The sequence below is a fragment of the Colias eurytheme genome, chromosome 21, assembly GCF_061535395.1.
Source record: "Colias eurytheme isolate Ceu_HAF_F1 chromosome 21, ilColEury1 Martin Lab GWU primary, whole genome shotgun sequence".
Taxonomy (NCBI): domain Eukaryota; kingdom Metazoa; phylum Arthropoda; class Insecta; order Lepidoptera; family Pieridae; genus Colias; species Colias eurytheme.
Genome location: NC_143000.1, coordinates 5,903,778 through 5,924,901, shown reverse-complemented (window position 1 = coordinate 5,924,901; position 21,124 = coordinate 5,903,778). Strand labels below are relative to the sequence as shown.

Genomic DNA, 21,124 nt, shown 5'->3' with positions numbered 1-21,124 from the left:
CAGCAATAATTAACAATAATTGAGTAAAAAGCAAAAGCTGATTATTCCATTCTCACAAGTTCAACAATGAAAAAAGGAAATTAATAAGTGAAACCTGAATCTCGTATGCTTTAGCCGAGATGCCTGATAATGTCAAAATAGCGGCACGTACAACAGGTTCTTTCTATGTCAATCCGGATTTTAGAAATGAGTAAAACTTGTTCTGGTCGAAGATGATATTCGGTCCCGTTAGTAAAAGTGACAGACAATGCCGCAGTTTGCAGGTGTCACGCATATATTATACATTACGAAGTAGGCTTCTAGAGCAGAAATTATGCGAAGTCTGTCGATGATAATGGGCAGTTATTATTTGTTCTCGTTCGGCAATAAGGCCAACTTGTGTCTCGTAAGTGGCAGATGCAAATAATATTTTGCGTTTTTTATTGAAACCAAATTTGCCACGGTCATGTTTATTCTGGTTTCCGTAGTCCTTCATTATTACAATGTCACGGCGAATTTAAGTCGTATTGATCTTGCTGATTCACGATCATACATAACTGGTTTAATTGGATAAGGATAATTTGGAACATTAACGTAAAATAATCTAAATAAATACGATATCCTCTTTATAAAATATCAGCCCATGACCTTTTCAACAAGGCAGTTCTTAATTTGCCAATCAAATATTTAAACCATTATATCCAAATTCCGTATTGGCATATAGATTGTAGAGTTTGATGAGTTTATTATCTATAATTAATTTGTTCTTTATCCTTTTCAGAGGAAGACTGGGCAGAGAGCACCGCGTACATGATGCACGAAGCCTTCGAAGCGTCCCCGCCTCGCCGCGCCCCCTCTCCCCGCCGCGCCCCCTCCCCCCGCCGCGCCTCACCCCCGCGCCGCACCCTCTCCCCGCGCAACTATGACAGGACTCCCGCTTACAACGACGACTTCGCCGACCAGTTCAGAGACTCGCTAGCCCCCTTCCGGGAAGCCACCTTCGAGCGGCGATTTAGACACGAATCTCTCGAGCGCGTCAACAAAGAAAAACCTGACAAATATGCCGACGACACACCTAACTACAGACGGCGATACGTCCCAGACACCAAACCTTCAAACAGAAGTATAGATAGAGTCGAAGATCGCCGCTTCGGCAAACTTCAGCGAGGAGCCAGCGAGGGCAGTCTAAAACTAGCAGAAGCGTCACCGAAAGAGAGATTCAACGTCGCCAAGGAGAAATTCAAGAACTTGGAACGGGAGAGATTCAACAGGGAGCTCGAGGCGCACATGGCCATGAGGCGGAGCATGCTAGAGGCGAGGAACAGTCGCTCGACTTCTTCTCCTGAGGAAGAACGACGGGACGAGCGGCCGGAGCGTCACAGGGAAGTGAGCTCTCGGCGGGAACCGGAGCGTCCGCACCGCGACGCGGAGCGTTCACACCGAGAGCCAGAGAGACGTAAAGAGGACAGAGTGAGAGATCTCGGCGCTGACTTGGGACACCGCGAGATTGAAAGACTCCCGCGAGTCGGCAGAAAGCGCGACGACCTCAAGCGGTACGAGTACGGCACAGAAGACTATTTGAACAGAATCGAGCCGAAACCGCTCAGAGAGGACTATGACAGATATCGCGAGCGCGACAGAAGGGAAGTGGACCGCCACGTGGATGAAGATGAAATCATCGAGCCGGTAGTGGAAGAACGGAGACGGGACTGGAACGACAGGCAGAGAGCGTTCAGCCGTTCCCGTTTGCTCGACGAGCAGAGACAATCCTACGCGGAGGGAGACCGGGATAGGTTCTACGAAAGGGACTACAGAGACTTCCGCGACCTCGCTGAGAGACAGCCGACGAAGTTCCGCCACAGTTACGCGGAACCGATATCCAGGGGTCGCCTCGGAACCGTCAGACCGTATTGAAAATGCCATAATAGATAGTCTGAGCGTTATTGTAAAGATACCTGCATTAATAAACTTGGTAATCACAAATTATTATGGGTATATTATATGTATAGAGCGTTATTGTTATTTCTAGTTTGTCATCACATTTTAATGAGAGACGTTCATATAGATGTATGTATGAGATTAAACTATACGTTGTTTAAGATTTCGATCATGTTTATACCTAGTCTTTTAAAAATTATTATTTTATGTAACAGACGAAACCATTTATATATCTTCTCGTTGTATAATGCACATAAACAATGTTGTTAAACTGATTATTCCATTTTTAGTCACATTAAATGTCTCATAAAGATTCAACTATCAGAGAAAAGACCATAAAGGTAATTTAAATTCGCTCTCATTCGCTTAGATCTAATGAAGAGTGAAAAAAATGTACTAGATCCTATTTTTATTATCAGTAAAAATAGACGTATAATAAAGTTTGTTACCATTTTTTAAATGATTATGATTTAATGTATTTATAACATTTTTTATAACAAAGGTTTTTTATACTATTTTTACCTTAATAATATTGAATAGGAATTATTCTTCCTATTTATGTATAATAATATCTTAAAAGTGGAATAATTAGTCAACAAAATATGTGCTCTTTTATAAATACTCAAAATATGGTCACAGACATACTTGTAAATATAAATTATATACTTAAATCAAATATAACATAGATTTAAAGAGAACTGTACCTTTATTAAAATATTATTTACAAGGGAAGCCCTTTTAGGATCAACATTCATTGTAAAGCATATATTTGTTACAAATATATTAAATAAATGGTAAAAAATTACAGCATTTTTTTTTTATTTCTTCCTTTAAATATCCCTTAAATAGTAATAAAAAGGAGTAGCAGTAGTAGAAGTAGTAGTAGTCAGTTATATATCAATATCTATTTAGGGCCGATTTTTCAATGCTTGGTTAAAACTTATCCGTCCAATAAATTATTACAAAATGTTTAACGCGGGTGTACCTCATAGTATTATTCGTATCTTGAAATATTGGTATCAGCACCAAAAGAATGTTGTAAAGTGGCAGCGTTCATATTCAGATACATACATATTGAACTGTGGTGTAAGACAGGGCGGACTGACTTCTCCGATCCTATTCAATCTTTATGTCAACGCACTGATCGAGGAGCTGAGTTCAGCCCATGTCGGCTGTCATATCGGCGGGTTTAATGTCAATAACATAAGTTACGCGGACGACATGGTGCTCCTTAGCCCCTCGATCAAGGGTCTTAGAGTACTGGTAGATATATGTCAAAATTTTGCTAGCGAACACGGGTTATTGTACAATGAGAAGAAAAGTAATGTCTTGGTATTTCGCTCAGGAAAGGGTCCCGATAACATCCCACCTATTTATTTGAACGGAACGAAACTAGCAATTGTAGAAAATTTTAAATATCTAGGTCACTTTGTCACCAGTACTCTAAGCGACGAAGCTGACATAGAGAGAGAAAGGCGAGGTTTAGCTGTACGATCTAACATGATTATAAGAAGATTTAAGCAGTGCAGTAAAAATGTTAAAAAGCTTCTTTTTACCTCGTATTGTCAGTCTTTTTATTCGAGCAACCTCTGGGTTAATTATACGCGTAGGACCATAAACATTCTAAGAGTTCAATATAACAACGCATTTAGGATGTTTATGGGTCTGCCGCGTTACTGTAGTGCCTCCTTGATGTTTACATTATATAGGGTAAATGACTTTTATGCGATAATGAGAAAAAAGATTTTTTCTATTAGAGATCGGATAAGTAAAAGTACAAATATTGTTTTAAAGGTATTAAACTATTTGGATAATGTTATTAGCAAACATTGGCTTTGTAAATTAGGCTGTAGGAATAAATGTATGTAATTAATAGATAATTGTAATTTGTAATACTAACACTAGGTTATGATGTTACTAATACTATATGGGCTATGTGGCCTGAAATAAATGAATTTTATTTATTTATTTATTTATTTAATAAATTATTACACGATAATATTAAAATGTCACGTAAACTGTCAAATACGGGCAATTAAAATACGTTTTTAAAATGGTAGTTCTATACATTATTCGACGAATAAGTTTTAACCGAGGATTGAAAAATCAGCCCTTACTTGTATAAAGTCTAGTATGCGACTGCACTGTAGCAGCGCAAACAAAAACAAACAATAATTTCTGATTCTGATTTCTCGGTCGGACGATGCCGTTTATAAAGACGAAATTATTTACATCAAAGCAATAACCTTGGCACTGGCTGTAGACAGTCAAATAAGACTTTCTGTTGCGGGTCAAAGTTTAAATGTATTAGCTTTGTAACTAAGAACGTTTGCACTTTGCATATAGAAAAATTTAAGATTCCTGCATACTTTTTTAACCTTTGAGATTTCTCGACTTAACTTGCATTGTATCTTAATCTTGGTATGTAGGCTTAGTTCATAAAATCGTTTTTAAAAACGTAGTATAATTCATTTTTTGTTTATCCAACCGCTTATTTGTGTGTATGTATTGGATTGTAGATAAAAAATCTGTACATCGAGTAAAACTCATTTAAATGCACCTCGGAGACTGAATTTGTAAAGAAAAACATACGATGTTGTAACTTCCCTTCCGGGCATATCTCATAGCATGCAAATAAACGTTACATTTTTTAACAGGCGTTTAATTTTTTGGAGATTTTACTCGCAATTTTGTTTAAATTTGTGTGCGTATATGTAGGCTTAATGACGCAGATAACGTTGAAAATTATTTTAAAAAGTAGAAATACCAAATTTTATATTCGGTATACATATATTTTTATTTATACTGACTTTTAAAATATTATGTAAAACTTTTCAACAACACTTCAGGCTTCACTCGCATCGTACTCGACTGAAACATAGCCTAGATTCAAATCCAGACTGATAATACGTTTAATATTTAGATTTTTTGCATTCAAATGCCTATACTTTTTAAAGAATAGGAAAGATATTATCACGAGGTGGGATTCGAACCCACGTCTTTTGTCATGCCGGGGCATCGCATATAATCTATTTACCAAATGTCATGAAAGTTGCTGGTTTAGCATGAAACGTCCTTTCATCCATAAAAACTCGCTGTTATAAATTATAATATCAGTAGCATAGATATGTGGAATTATAAATATAATCGGGTAAATAATAAAACAGTGTTATTAAATAAGTAGTTTATTAACAAAATATATTTCAGATCATTCGATATTGCACACGCAGTAACATTTCTTTAGCATATTACAATTTTATTGTATTGCACAAATTTTATTGCACAGGTATAAACCAATACTAAATTAGAATAAAACCATATAAATGTATAAAAGATACTTAATATATATTTACACTTACAAACAATACATCGGAACATAATCATATTGCGGATCCTATATTTTAGTAGTAATACTAAAATGGCTTTAGTGTCGATTGAAGCAATTCCTAAGAATTTGTATACAATTACAAACAAGAAAATAAAAATGTTTTACCAATTTTTGAAAATATCATAATTAAATATGGTTTTACAATTTTGTTTCCCCATTTTAAATCCCAATAAATAACCAAAAAAATATCTAAAAATTGACTTATCAATCCTTAAGTTACATTTGACTCAACAGTTAACCTATGTATAATAAACGTTATTTTACTGAATAAATAACTACATACATAGATAAATTAGCCTTTATACCTAATTATTGTCCTTATCATGTAAATAAGGTGGTATATTGATTGAGATACGCAAGTCATATACAATAATATTAGCTGAATACTAAAGTGGTACATTTTCTAATGTATTCAGTCTTTCTACATAGATGTATGAGATTTTGCAATAAGTGCATCATATATTTTGTAAGAATAAATATTAAAACATACTATAAATTACAAATTTTAGAAAGGTTTATTACGTGTTTCATAGTTTCTGCAAAATTATGACTGTTATTATATTTTTATATACAATTCGTTCGTTTCTTGAGACCGTCAGGGTGATCCATCACTTTAATTTATACCATGTCTATTACATAAACCCAAAAAATGTTAATTTTAAAACTTTCATTTAGCACTCATACAATTTTTATTACTTTTGTAACCATGTAGGACTTCCTTAACATTCATTGTAAATTTGAAATGAACTTTTAGGTCATAAGATTTAAGATAAGATTATAAACCTTTAATATTTTTAATTATTCGTAATTGCTTTTGTAAATTAATTTAAGTATTCAAAAAGCAAAAAAATCTGACGCTCTCAAAAGCAAAACGTTCAATTCTCAAGGGAAATATCCCAGCGTATCTTCCAAACACGCGTTCCGACTCAAAGGCCTATGTTCGAACATTCTAGAGAGGGGAACACTAGATGGGGGTAAGAGCGGAGGCCTAGCCCTTCGCCCCTGAGCAAGGGAACGAACGTCAGTACGTTGAGAGAGTCGAACATCTGCGAATAATGCCGCCATTTCTGCGGACTTTTTTACGCTTAGTGCGTCGTGGGAACCCGCGCCTGTGCTGCGAACTGAAAGGATTTAATGTTATTAGAATAATTATTATACACACACATATTTATAATATTATTTATTTATATTTATAATATAATTTATTCCTAAATTATTATTATAATATATGAAACATAATGAAATTATGAAATAGGATATGCTAATATTAATAAATAAGTATAGGAAAATTCAATCTCTCGAGTTTGTGATTGTAAGCAGTAAAAAATACCAGAGAGCTTTTGATAAAAGAATAGATTTAAATTTTAATGATATTATTTAAGTATGAAATTTATCTCTAAAAATTACTCTGAATATAAATTACCAAACGTTTGAAATTAATTAATCTGGATGTAGTTTCGAAAGATCGCTTCATATGTGAAACATCCAAAGTCGCTGACAATCATGCTTTATAGCACTGATTTTCAAATAACTTTATTCGCATGCATTTTGGAGTGCATCAACAACCCTGCACGGGCTTATAAATATATCATTATACTAGTGGTCCGCCCGGGCTTCGCCCGTGGTACCTACATGTTTAAACTATCCTATCTCTCAAGTTGGACCGAACTGCACATGGTGTGCGAATTTTATTATAATCGGTTATGTGGTTTAGGAGTCCATTGAGGACAAACATTGTGACACGAGATTTATATATATATTAAGAAATATATGTCACTTTTTTTCTAATATTAATTTCAATGATAAATGTTTTTTTTTTGTTTTAAAGTAATGATTGTATATTACCTGTAAGCCGCTGCATATTACTAGCTCTAGTTTTATTCTGTAACAGCAGCTCATAGTCCAGCGCCACACTGTCGGTACTGCGAGCACGACGACGCTCTTCACGACGACGACTTGCTACAGATCTGTGGAATTAATTATTTGTATTAAAATATAAATATTATTAAGCTTGCATAGCTTGCCTTGAGCGCGGGACCGAATCGAGAAATTCCGTAACGGAAAAACCTCACGCTCCCCACTCCGACGGGCGCGGAGGTGTGGCTTGAAGGCATAGCATGCAATAGCTTTACCGCGGCAGTCCCCGAGTGCCACACGTCTTTTTATAGTATTATTAGTATTATCTAATAATATAGTTTTATGTACATTTCATTTTTAAGAAAGAGGCTACACATTTTACCAAAAAAGGGAAGACATCAAACATGAAAATATAGTGTCTTAAGGCTGCCACACACGCTATGGTATATATCTGAAAGGTCCACCTATAAGGTTAGGGTGAAAGGTAGATCGTAACGTGTATAAATGCCAAAAGAGTGGGAATATCTGTGCAGTTTTTTGAGCCTACCTACATTCGAATGAAAAAGCTGGCAAAGCTTCGGTAAACCTCTCATGTATATCCTAGCGTGTTGGTTTATGTTATTTATTCCAGGTGGCAGATATATTTTTGACATAGGTATGTTTTAGATTTTATGCTACATGAACCTTTGGTACCTTGTAGAGTTTTTTATTGTTATTCTCCACAGAGGATAGAACCCACTAGGTGATCCATTAACGTACTATTTATTTTAGAGAGATAATTTAGAAGTTTGAATTTCACACAAAAACTAGCAAAACTAATCTTTTATAGATCGAATTTATACGGAGTAAGTAGTATGTTTATTCTTCTTCCACAAAACATAATTTACGAAATCTTTAAGCTAAATAACAGCTAGCAAAATATTTATTTTATTTATTTATTTATAACTCTTTATTGCACAAACTAAAATATGACAAAAATACCATTAATACATAAGAAAGACATAGTTTGTACAAGAGGCGGCCTTATTGCTAAGCAGCAATCTCTACCAGGCAACCTGATGGAAAGGAAATGTATGAAGTTAATGGGATAGTGCAAAAAGAAGAAAAAAAAACAATAATAATAAATAAATAAAATTATGTAAGTATCAAAGATACCTACTACATAAATACATACTACTACATAATAATACAAATAAATGAAATACATATATATACATACATATGCTTTGTAATAAACATATACATACATATTATTATATAAATAGAATACATATACATACACATACTAAATAGTACAAACGCAAAAAAAGAGAGATATATATACATATATATAAAAACAATAGTTGGTGACGTCAGCAAGCAAAGCAAATCTATAATAAGGAAAAGAAGTGGTCTTTAAGCAACAATACACAAAACAATACAAAATAAACTATTGTTCGGAGGGATCTGACTTAAAACAAGGCTTCTGCCACAAAATGAAGTCAATAAAGAAATAATCACCTGGTCCTCGGTTTCCCATCGTGATCAAAGGCCCGCTTCAGTTTATCAGAATACGTTCTCTGTGACGGGTTTTGCAAGTACTCCATACTTTGTGACGATTGTACCGCCCGTGGTCCGTTGCAGTAGCATTTATTGCTTTCGTCACAACTCTCGGAGTCGCAAGAGCAATAGCTATAGTCGCCTTCGTATACCTCTCTGAAAATGTAAATAATGTAGTTATAATACTTGAATACTTGTACTAGTATAATATTATATTATCTGAGCTTGTGTTTAATTATTATGGTAGGTTTGGTCACTATTATTAGCTATGCAATTGCTGAACTCACATTTCACATTAATTAAACGGAATTAAAAATAAATAGATACAATCGTATTTATGATTATTATCAATGATGACTGCTAGACTATTTGATATAAAAAATGTTAATAATTTGTACATATTGAAAAATACCATGATTGATGATCAATAGAACTTTTATCGTCAGATACGTCTTATGATAATAATTGCTCCTAAAATGTCTATAAATTATTATAATTTAAGTTCATAAATATTTCATCATTTCATAATCCATAAATTAGATAAGACTGTTTGCCTAAAATACTAATATGTATAACTAAAATACTTACATGTCTCAGGAAATACCATTTTCCTTATACATGTATAAATAATAATGTTTAAAATTATTTGTTATGTATAAATCGTAATATACGGAATAAAAACTGTATTATTGAATTTCATTGAGTTGAATAATCGTGTAAATTAAGTGGTATTTCTATAATCTATTATTATTTAATAATATTTTTTGTAAATGCTATTTATTACCTCGGTTAAACAGTAAAAATGTAATCAGACGGGCGCTAAAAGCTGAATTTAATTGAATCCTGACGCTTAAAATTAACAAAAAAATTATATTCAATTATCACAAAAATATATGAATGCAATGATAATTCATTTCAATTTTTTACATAATTGTAAAGCTATTTCTTATCTTTTTATTGTAATTTCCATAGAAACTTTTCTTTACACATATGTAAATGTTTGTTATGAACAAAATTTGAACGAGAACAATATATTTTATTTGCAATACAATCTAGGAATTACGGAATATGGCCAATAAAAGTAAAAATTCGGATGAGGAAAGTCATATTAGTGATAATATAAATTCATAGTAAAGTAATTTTAATTCGGTTTAGTTACTCATGAGCCATCTCGAGCCACAGACACGTCACGCTCTGTTTCCTAACGTATTATTTCTTCACTTAGAAAATCTAATAATCAACTATAAATAGCTAATAAATAAGGCACGCATTCCTTTGAGCTCGTTACAGTCCACTCTGCTAATGTAATTAATTCTCTTCGCAAAGATGCACTCTTATTAGACTCGAATGATATATACGAAGCAAACGAAAGTAGAGAAATGCATGTGATCAACTTGTTCGACCAAAACCAGTCAGGATATAAATTAATCGAATTAGAGAATTACATTTCCAAAACCTAGATTTCAGGCGCATTGTGCAATAAGCAATAAACAAATGTCAAGAAATCAATTTACATGCCATTAGATAGCAACAGAAACAATTTACTTATTCGTGTTATTTCTAAATAACGTTCAAATGCGATCTTGATGAGCAATAAAATTAATTGCTATTGCAAGATAAGGTTTTGTTATAAATGGCCAAATTGGAAAGGGGAGTAGTAATGCGAGAAGAGAAAGTGTGATGATTGTCTTAATAATTATTTACTTACTTGGAACATTCTTTGCAGTTTTTTCCTAGCAGTCTCGCCTTGGCGGAGTCTTTGCCGGTATCCAGAGCTGCACAATAGCACTTGGACTTGCAGTTGGTTTTGAGAGAACAGTAACATCTGTCCATACAGCTTTCGGATTCACATTCGGAGCACGAAACGTAACCACTTGAACTATTTCGGTTTTGACATCCCAATCTGTTGCTTAACGTTAAGAAATCTGAGTCTTCCGAAGAAGTCCTTTCTCCAGGTCTTGATTTCCCTTTCCGTTCAGAAACGTGAACCCCTTTTTCTGAACGCCTTGAATTTCTCTGTCTCGTCGTTTGTCGTTTGGGAGCAAGTACAGGTGGCTCTTTGGGTCTGAACTGTCTCAAATCGTAACTCGATGTAGACACAGAGCTTTCCGATATGGGATCTTTAGCCTTCGACGGATTGGTAGCTTCCAACGCTTGTAATCGTTTCTTCTCTTTCTTTTTATCTTTTCCAAACGGTAACCTGAATACCATTCGTAGTCCGCTAGCACCTTTGAAAAATGTCCTCCTCTTGATTTGGAACGTGCTGTTCCTTCGTAACAGCTTTTTCTTTTGTTTCTTCATTATGGCTTTACTGTGTTGGAAGATTTCGTCTTTTGTTAATGTTACCGCTAGTTTTAGTAGGAATTCTTTATAAATAGGTTTTAAATCATTAAAAGACATTCCGTCCGGGTCGATAATGACATTCAATATTTCATCCATCGAATGTAAATTTTCTTGCACTTTGAATTCGTTAAATAGTTCATTGAAACCCAATGGTGACCCGCCTCCTTTCTTCCCATTGTTCCTGGAATTTTTATAAAATGTGTTTTATTATTTTGAAATTACATTTATTTAAGGTGTAATAGACTTTCTTTATAAATTATTTGTGTGAGTGATATTTTTTATGTTATACTTAACTTTTTTCTTTTTTACTTTTAGTTTACTTATCAATTTATTTGCATTAATCTTATAATCGAAAAAAAAAGGTAATTAATTATTAAAATTTTTAGTGTACAAGTGATTGTGCAATTAGCCACACGCAATACACTGAAAAATTCTAGCAAATTTTTAATCAGTGCCTAAATACAAGTGCTTAGCATTACTGATCAAGTGGAACGTTAAATGTGTTACATATCTAAATTCCATTATAATTTTTATTGAGGAAATTACTCTTCTTGAATGTAGCATTATTTAATGTAATACTAGATATAATATAATAATGTAATAACGTACCTATGGCCAATAGATTTGTAACGCGTCAATCCCCCTGCGTTAAGGAAACTTCCCGACCTCGGTATAGCGACTTTCGTTAGAATATCACCAGTCTCTCCCAATGATTTTCTACCACTTTGTGTCCTTCTAAGAGGCTCCTTCGAATCTGGGGACGGGGCTGGTTTAACAGGAATCGGCGGTGGTAATGTCGGTGGTCGTTGTATACTCTTTCGTCGCTCCATTTCACAAAATAGTTCAATTTTCTCTGAAACTTTACTGCGAACTGATGATTCACTACTGCTAAGAGGGTTTTGTTTCAGAAAGCTTACAGGGTGTGAAAGCTTTTCTAGCGATTTCCTTAATTCATGATCACGAGCACCATTGTGTTTAATCGAATCTAATTTAGCTTTCACCTCTTCAACTGTAATTCTTTTCGCATCCAGCGGGAGAACGGGTGGGGATGAAATGGATAGTTCCTTAAAGTTATCCATTTTTGATTGCTCCGTGAACGACTCGCTCGCTGAGAATCCATCAGCTCTATCACTGTCGCCGCTATAAGACGACGTGCTGCGTTTCTTTCGTGGAGGTCTAACCGGGATATCATTCGCCGGTAAACTACTAGCCGTGCTCATACAACTGACTCCGTTTCGATTTTTCAACTTCTTTTTATCGGCGTGGCCCTGACGACTCATGTGTGACATAAGGGATTTGTACAACGTCGCCGCTATAACGATAGCGTCTTCAGTCGTCTGACATACAAACCCATGACACTCGAGTTGTTTAGCGACTCCGATTTTCCTCATCACAACAGCGAAAAGGGGTGAATGGGTGTTTTCGTTGTGGGAGAGGATATATTTCTTTTCAGATGTTTCCAATGACTTGAATAACGCTTGACGATCTATGTTATCAGGGTCGGTAATAAGAGGCAAAAATGCGTAGCTCTGCTCGTTGGGTTCCTTGTCCGTGTCTTGGACGACAAATTTAACAGCCGACCAAACAGCTATTGTTGGGAATGGATTTAATTGTTCTAAATCTCCTTTCTCCCCTTTGTACCTTACTTTCAGTCCACTCTTTGATATTTCTAGTCTGCCTGTTAATGTACTTTTATGGCGGTAATTTCTTCTATAGGCAAAATATAAATCTTTTAATGGCGTTTGCAGTCCAGACAGGCTCGTGACTTTACTCTGTAAGGGTGTAGAGCCTAAGTAGTGTACATTGAACACGTGCACTCCAATGCCTTCAAAAGGCCTGGATTCTCCCGCCATATCTGCAAACATTTTCTCTATACGGTCTTGGACTGTATTATTGATCTTCTTAATTTTGTTCTCGCAGTAGTCATTTTCATCTTCAAATATCGTCTTACTGTCTTGCGGCAAACTTATCTGTGGAAAAAATAAATAACAGTTGTATTATACAGGCTTGCCCAAGACCGAACGCGATGGCGGCGCACTGTGGACGCCCTCTGCCCCACATAGGGGCCATAGGACCGTAAGTCAAGTAAGTCATTATACAGGCTAGCACAGGGAGGGATTAGTAAAAATATTTAAATTTGTTTTCCAATATGGAATAAAAGGACGCATATTCGATTCACATTGCTTCCATAAAATGCCATGGAAATTGGCAAAAAAAATCTTGCTCACATGCAGCATAGACCACTTAACAAGCACTACAGATAGATATAGGTACCTTGCTGTCTCGCCTGCCTACATCCGTCCCGTGCAGGCTGGTGACCGAGCGGGTGTCATCGAACAGCGCGTCAATCTTCTGCTTGTACAGCGAGAGTGAGGAGACGCTCGGCGCGCGCCCCTCATCCTCGCGACCACCCAAGTGGAAGCCGCCGACAGGTGTGCTCTCGTCGCACGTTACCATCTGCGCACGTGCATTGCTGTGTTACATCGCGTGATCGAGTGCCATCAATCAATATGTTACTTTGTGACTTCGGGGGGTAAAAGATCTCTGGATAGCTTGATTTTTTTTACCAGTTTGGATAGGAGTGGTTGTTTTTATTATAGTATTGGTAGTATCGATATAACAGAAAATGTTCTATAAATCTAATGTGTAATATTAGTTCAGAAGATTTAGATAAGTTATGATGACACTAATTGATAAATTTTACTGCAAACAACAGGTGAAAGTATCAAGGTACTTAAATCATTAAATCAACTCAAATGTGCAATACGTAGGTCTTATGCATTACCATAATACTTATAACATAAAAGTGAAACTTTATTTCAAAAATTTTCACTCGACCATGATGTAACGCCGTTGTGATTTTACTCATTTACGTGAACAATTAATACGCCGGTCAAGTGCTGTGTATGTTTAAGTGGCAAAGAGCATAACAAACAGGTTATTATATTATGATACAGAAAGGCAAACGAACAGGTGATACTAAACCATCCTACACGTTTAAAAAGTAACAACAATAACTTGCCGGTTTGTTGCAATAATAACACCTTTGAACTTGATTCAATATGGATACTTAGTAAAAAGATTTTTTTTTAATAGAAAATATGAAAAAGATCGAACTGTCAAGAGTCATGTTATATTCGAAGGTATGGTAGAGTAAGGAACACGCTTTACTTGTCGATTATTCTAGAGGTACAATAAAGGTTACATAAAATATTAATTTTTGGAGAGATTATTTTTCATTATACATCGATATTATTCTATTATAAAGATCGAAAGTTTCTGAAATCTCATAAGGAAAATCAGCCCCTCATATGTAATTGTTCTAAATTAGCAGATTTTACAGCATCTATATCGATAACATACCTATTCCATGCAGAATATTAATTTTCCTATAATCAGCTAAAGTTCATAATTTGTACTAACATTTTCGCGTCGGATCGCCGTGGTAGGTATCCTACTAATTTTAAAAATTCGAAAGTTTTTAAGTGTAGACGCATGTTTGTTACGCTTTCAGGAAAAAACTACTGGACTGATTTGGGTGAAACTTTACAGTAATATGGGTTATATATTCGAATAAAACACGGGATACATACTTTATACGGGTTCGTACGGGTGGTATCGCGCGGCATATATAGTTTTTTTATATACCTAGCTCTTTTTAGGTATGGTTGCTCTACAGCAGAAAAGTGAGATAGAGCTTGTATTTCTTAAGAATCTACTCGTTTTATCATATAATAAAATGACAAATTATATTATAATGTCTTTTATTTGAAATATAACAATCAATTTCACACTTATCTTAGATTATTTAGATAATAAAAACATAACGATTATCTTCTTTGAACATCTTTCTGTTAAAAGTTAATTTTAGAGCTTGTTATTAAGTTTCATAGATTTTTAACAATTGTTTATAAGCCTACATACTATAACTGTAAATTTTGAATAGCTTTTACTTCTTTGTAAAAATTTGGGATTTTTTAATTAGTATGACGAAGCATAATAAAACTCTGTTACTGTTCATTATAATATTATTAGGTGTGGAGAGAAGTTATTAATATTTCATTCTACTTTACCTACTTTTCGCATATATATAAAAAAAGAAAGTTCTTGTAAACATAACCTAGAGCTAATGAAGCTTTTTTTAAAATACACTTCCTTAAGTAGATACAGATAAATACAGTTTTTCAAATTAATGTTCCCTTTATATAAACTAAACTAAATATAAAATAATGCGATCACTATCCAATTAAGGCAAGAATTAAGGTGTTAGCTTAGTCTATTATCTGAAATAAACTGTGGCTTAGTTTAAAAGTCCTACAAAAAGGTCAGTTCAATTACAACGAGTTCCTATATTAACGTTTATATCTCCAAAGAAATGTTCCCTCTATATTAACATAATAACGGGTTAAAATAATACCGCCTATGTAACCTAGACTAGTAAGCAGACCAAGCTAGTTGTTTATAAAATAACTAGCTTCCGCCCACGACTTTGTACGTGCATCCCCGTTTTTCCCCATTCCCGCAAGAATTTCGGGAAATCCTTTCTTAGCGGATGCCTACGTCCTAACATCTACCTGCATGCCAAATTTCAGCCCGATACGTCCAGTGGTTTGGGCTGTGCGTTGATAGATCACTATATCAGTCACCTTTGAGTTTTATATATATAGATACCAATATAAGATTGGTATTATTTTAGGGCGTGGTAACATACCTCAAGTGAGAGCACACGTCAATTAAATTAAACCCAATGATTCGAAAAACACTCTAATTAATGTAACAATAACGAATCATCTGTCGATTGCTGTAATCATTGAACTCAAGGTGTAAATTATTAACTTGTCATTGAAATTTCTTCTTTTCTCATCACAGGCCTGGATTATAAAAGTGTAGGTTTGCTTGCACAATTTATATAATATTAAATCTGTGTGGTATTTTTAAAGAGGTTTTAGAATAATAATTTAAATAGGCCGTTTTAATGAGATCTTTTGAGCTAAAATGAACAATATAATATGTATTATTCATTAGAAAAGAGTTCTATCATTCTATCAATCTCTCTTTTACTTGCTTGCTTGAATCAATTTTTTTGTACAAGATCAAAAAAAGGTCCTTCAATTACTATTGAACTATTCTGATGTATTGTACAGCGAAAGCTATATTGTCTATAGGTATTTTGATGTAAGGAACCTTGTTCAATAAATGATTTTTTTTTAATTCTGAGTACCTATATAAACTTTCAAGATACTACTAATATTGGTAGGATCAATCAAGAAATTCGTAATCGCCTCACATACCATAATAACTCTACACTTGACTGGCTAAAACCTATTGAAGTCAGAATTATATGCACCGGAAAATTAGTATTATAGTGATGGATTGATGTGTTATAACACCTTCCTGTTTCTCTACTTATTAATACTCCTAATGCTTCTATACGAAATTGAGGAAATATTGTCATAGAAAGCGAAATTTCGTTACAAAAATAGTATAGATAAATACATTATTTTCAAATAAATCTTTCTTTGAAACGTGCACTTTCATCGAAAAGTTACTAAAATATACAAAATATGTTCAGTTTTTATTTAAAAATATAAACTTAGTATCTCACAAATACTGGACTGTACATGAAAAATAATATAATATATAAATCATCTCTTTATTTTATAAATTGCATTAGTTACTATTACTATTACAAATCACGAACTAAAAAAAACTTTCTCCCATATATATGTTTTTATTACTGAATTCAAAAATAATAAAGACATTTGAAGGTCTCATGACGTGACGCTTTTGGCAACTTTCACCGAAGACCGTTACTCCAGTGTACCGATAGCAATAATCAATTAATGTAATGGTATATGGTCTGTATGGTCATAAACTCAATCCGTACTTCAGTTATAATTTGACACACAAAACAGCGGGAATATATTGATGGGATAACAATAGAAGTCGTGAATTATAGAACTTATCAATTGAGTAACAAAACAATTCACTATTACCCAAGAATTATAGTAACTAATCACAGAATATGTTATTGTTATAGCTTTTTATATGAAGCAATTAACTAACAACTATGTATAACTTTTTTTCCTTATGTGTTCGCGTGCTCACAAACAACCTATAGTTTTGAACTATAGGATGTTCTTCACTGCATATTATAAAAGTCGCAGTCGCTGTCTGATATGAAGCGCATTTTTTTTTAAATATAGTAGTACTTGAAGAAGGTATTAATTAATAAGTATCTAGTTTCAATTAAAATTCAAATAGGTACCATAAAATATAAATACTTATCTAGAATCATTTACCTCGTTAGCTGTTCATGGGCCTCCGGCCCGTTCGTCGCTAGCATTTTGTGTCGCTCTCGTCCGTTTTCCCGAAACACTGAAATAATAATATACCTTTTTAAACTGTGAAAAGACATATAAATTATTTTTTTTAATAAAATTTCAAGGTCGCTTCATAGCAATACCGTCGCATCATGGAGTTAGGCGACGATTTTGGTATCTTTAAACCTTGCCAAAGAAGTTTCACTTCTGCAGCAAAGGTCAGCACATATGCTCTCTTATTTAATAGAGTAGTTCAATTATTATATATATTTATTGATACACGTTCAATAAAATCAAAATATGTCGTTAACGGTTAAATATCTAGAAAATTTTATGACTATCGGTTTAATACACCAATACTATAAAAGTTTATTTACATCTGAATATTTTACTTACAGAGTTAATGCTTAATGTATACCTTTATAATGTAGGTACGTCTATCAGTCTTTATATCTGTCTATTCATAAACTTTTTCTATTACATATATTACGATCAATTACCAAAACAACAATTAAATAACATAAGTAAAAGTTAATATATACGAATTACGCAACCATTTACCATAATAGTTAAAGTATAATTGTAGGCAATTAAGAATATTTCATAGTTCATCTTGTTAATAAAGACGGTTCACGCGAAATAAAATGTTTGATGTTTAAAATATTCAAATTATACCATAAAGTGAAAGTAAAAGTGGCACGTGGTCCAAATCACCGTTGTCGTAAAATACTCTGCATAAAAGACAAAACATTATAATTTACATAGTATGCATAATGCATGTCCTATGTGAGATCGATTTATTTAGAGCCAAAAAATGAAACCGATGTCTAATCTTTCTGCTCTATTTTTTTAATATTGCATTTAATTCAGTATTTTTACTCAACAGTATTTTAAATACACTTCAACAATTAAATGAGCCACATAAGTTACATGTTAATCCTCAGTTTAAAATAACAATCTGTGTTATATTACCATATACGAAGTAGAACAATTGAAATACAACGCTGAAAGCATGTTCATTCAATACAATGATTTACGACCAATATACAGCAATATTCCGCAATAGATTCGCTCAGTGAGTATCAATGTTTTAATGAATAATTAAATTATAATTCTAATTACGTAAATGCTTCCGCACACACAGCTTTACAGTTAATACATTATTATTTATTATCATTGCTATATTTCGTAGTCTTCTTACATTTTATATTGTATTGGAATCACCTTGGAATTACCAAATAAGTTTTGACCATTATAATATCACAGATCTGATGATTTTGACCTCAGATGCAAAAAAATTATCAATGCAATAATGTTAAATTTCATAAAATTAACAATATCATGTGCTGAAATCAGCAGATTTTTATGTACATATGTGCATTAAAATATATTGGTTGATTATACCTCTACGGTTGGAACTGCATTAAACGATTAAAGTTATCGACTTTATCGATTTAAATTAACTTAAGTAGGTACCTAACCGAAGTTTTCATAAGGTAATTTAACTTTTCTTTTAATCACCTTGCTGTCACCCATTAAATGTTTTAAACAAAGAATGGAATTGTTATAACGCTAGTAATTTTATCAGCTATACCGCTGGTTCATGATACGAAATGTTTGTAAATTAAGGGCAAATTTTCATTGTTTTTCTAATTAACATACATTTTAAAATATCTAATTAGTACGTACAAAATCATGGGTAAATTTAATGATGAAAGCCATTGCAATAACTGTACTTGAATATATAAATATTTTATAGCCATGGAAGCTTTGCATTTCATATACATAAGTGGAAACATAAATCGTAAAATGCGTTTTCTCTTAGGTTTCACAATTTATTTTCTTCGTTGCAAATCCTGTTTCCATTTGTTAAGAACCGCAACGATTCCTTATTGTTCTTAGAATTGGAAATGAAGTAGATACAAGAACAAAACTCGTAATATTAACTGTTGATGTTTACAATTTAGGTAATACACATACCTACGTGATATGTAGAGTATTTTCTAACAGATATTCATTTCCAAAAATTTATCCTTGTAATTTTGATGAGCTTAGCTTAGCTATTGATGACCTTATAACTAAGATCGATTGAATAATTAAATTCTTAACAATTAATTTAATTTAAAAATCTTTATGCTTAAACCAAGAAAAAACTGAGTAGATTCATAATCACATTACATATATTTTGATTGGTACAAATATATCATAAATTATTGAAAACCAAAGAACCATTTAAGATAATCAACCATTGCTTTGTCTAGAAACTCCATGATCATTTCTTGTCAGTAGCTTGAATGATTAATAGCAGAAGTAATTAGTAAAGTTCAGTTCAGACACAAGAGTAATAACAGGGGTTATGTTACTTATTAGTTGTTTAGGGCGCAGTCACATTGACAAACATAACAAACGAAATATTTTTAGATAGAGCAAATTAGAAATTCTAATGATGGATGATGATGACGTTTATTTTAAAATATCTATAGTTAAGAAGCTGTACGATAAACAGGGAGATATGAGGTGTAAAATTTATGCGAAGTGCATGAATGTACCTATTAATTTAAGAAATGGTAACAGAGCTATATATTTATATATGTATCACGTTAATTAATTGTCCCAGATACCTACTACAGTGTTAATTTCTTATGACTCCACAAATTAAAATTCAATACTGAATCGCAAAATAATTACATACTAGTCATAATTATATACATAATATTATTTATTTTACAATGTGAACAAGTTAATGTACTCTTTTAAGATTTATAATAATTCATTCACAGTAGTTATCTATTGTGAAATAATATGAACAATGCAAACAAACACACATAATATTATGCACTAACAAGATAACAGCACGACAAGTAGGTAAGGTAACAGTTAAACGCAAATTAAAAATTTAATTATTATTTGTTTTATATTGTTCTTCAAAGCTATTAAATTATGTGTAAATTATGTGTGTAAATACTTTTATATTTTAACTAGCTTTCCACCCGCGGCTTCGCCCTCGTTTTCAAAGAAAAACCTGCATAGTTCCCGTCCCTTTGGGTTTTACGGGATAAAGTATTTGAATGAAGGAGTAACAAACATCCATACATACTTACAAACTTTCGCATTTATAATATTAGTATGATAGCTTTCCCATTATTCTCAAATCAGAAATGATTAAGTTTATTTAAAAATCAGGCAAAATACAATAAAATCATTTTAAGGCGGTACGAGTACGACATATCTTATGTGATCATCAAGAACAATATGTTTCATCAAGAACAATTGTACTTTGGTTAAAAAAAAAGAAAACAATTATTGTTCCCTTTTAGTTTATTTGCCTCCTGTTGTCACACAATTGGACTATTATTGGTGTGCCTTGTAATTGGGGTTTTTATATGTTATTTGTATAATTTATCTTAATAACAGCTGTAGGGTGCCTTTTATTAATAAAATAAAATAAAAAATAAAAATAAAATCTTGCCACAGTTTAAATAGATAAATAAACACCATATTCAGGTAATAACAATGCGGAGACTCTACCTCTAATTACACCTCTGCTATTTTGACCTAGTAAATCGTCAAAATTCGTGTTAAACTCTTGAACAAGAATGTTCCGTTACAACCATTATTTTGATATTGCGAAACGTTGAATCCCTAATAAATAGTGTGCGTCAAACAGGTCGTAACAATTATTTGAATTAACCGCACTTTTAATTTACGTAAGAGCACGTAACTGTTATATCTATGTGTGTCTTCGTACAGGTTTTCT

General features: G+C 33.1%; 2 protein-coding genes across 3 annotated transcripts in view; one reads left to right on the top strand and one right to left on the bottom strand.

The window, feature by feature from the left end:
• LOC149899165 (uncharacterized) overlaps positions 1-2,722 on the top strand; it is a 58,136-nt gene extending 55,414 nt beyond the window's left edge. For both annotated transcript variants that reach the window (XM_090114096.1, XM_090114095.1), the window contains exon 7: positions 761-2,722. In XM_090114096.1, the coding sequence (XP_089970222.1) occupies positions 761-1,893 (1,133 nt within the window). In that variant the 3' untranslated portion in view covers positions 1,894-2,722. The remainder of the gene's footprint in view (positions 1-760) is intronic.
• A 2,364-nt stretch (positions 2,723-5,086) lies between these two features.
• The window catches only part of LOC149899164 (uncharacterized), a 28,813-nt gene continuing 12,775 nt past the window's right edge, over positions 5,087-21,124 (bottom strand). Inside the window, exons 2-8 of the mRNA XM_090114113.1 lie at positions 17,347-17,422; positions 13,319-13,501; positions 11,654-13,014; positions 10,410-11,225; positions 8,663-8,857; positions 7,151-7,272; positions 5,087-6,426 (exon numbers count right to left, since the gene is read on the bottom strand). Of these exons, the coding sequence (XP_089970239.1) occupies positions 6,188-6,426; positions 7,151-7,272; positions 8,663-8,857; positions 10,410-11,225; positions 11,654-13,014; positions 13,319-13,501 (2,916 nt within the window). The 5' untranslated portion in view covers positions 17,347-17,422 and the 3' untranslated portion in view covers positions 5,087-6,187. The remainder of the gene's footprint in view (positions 6,427-7,150; positions 7,273-8,662; positions 8,858-10,409; positions 11,226-11,653; positions 13,015-13,318; positions 13,502-17,346; positions 17,423-21,124) is intronic.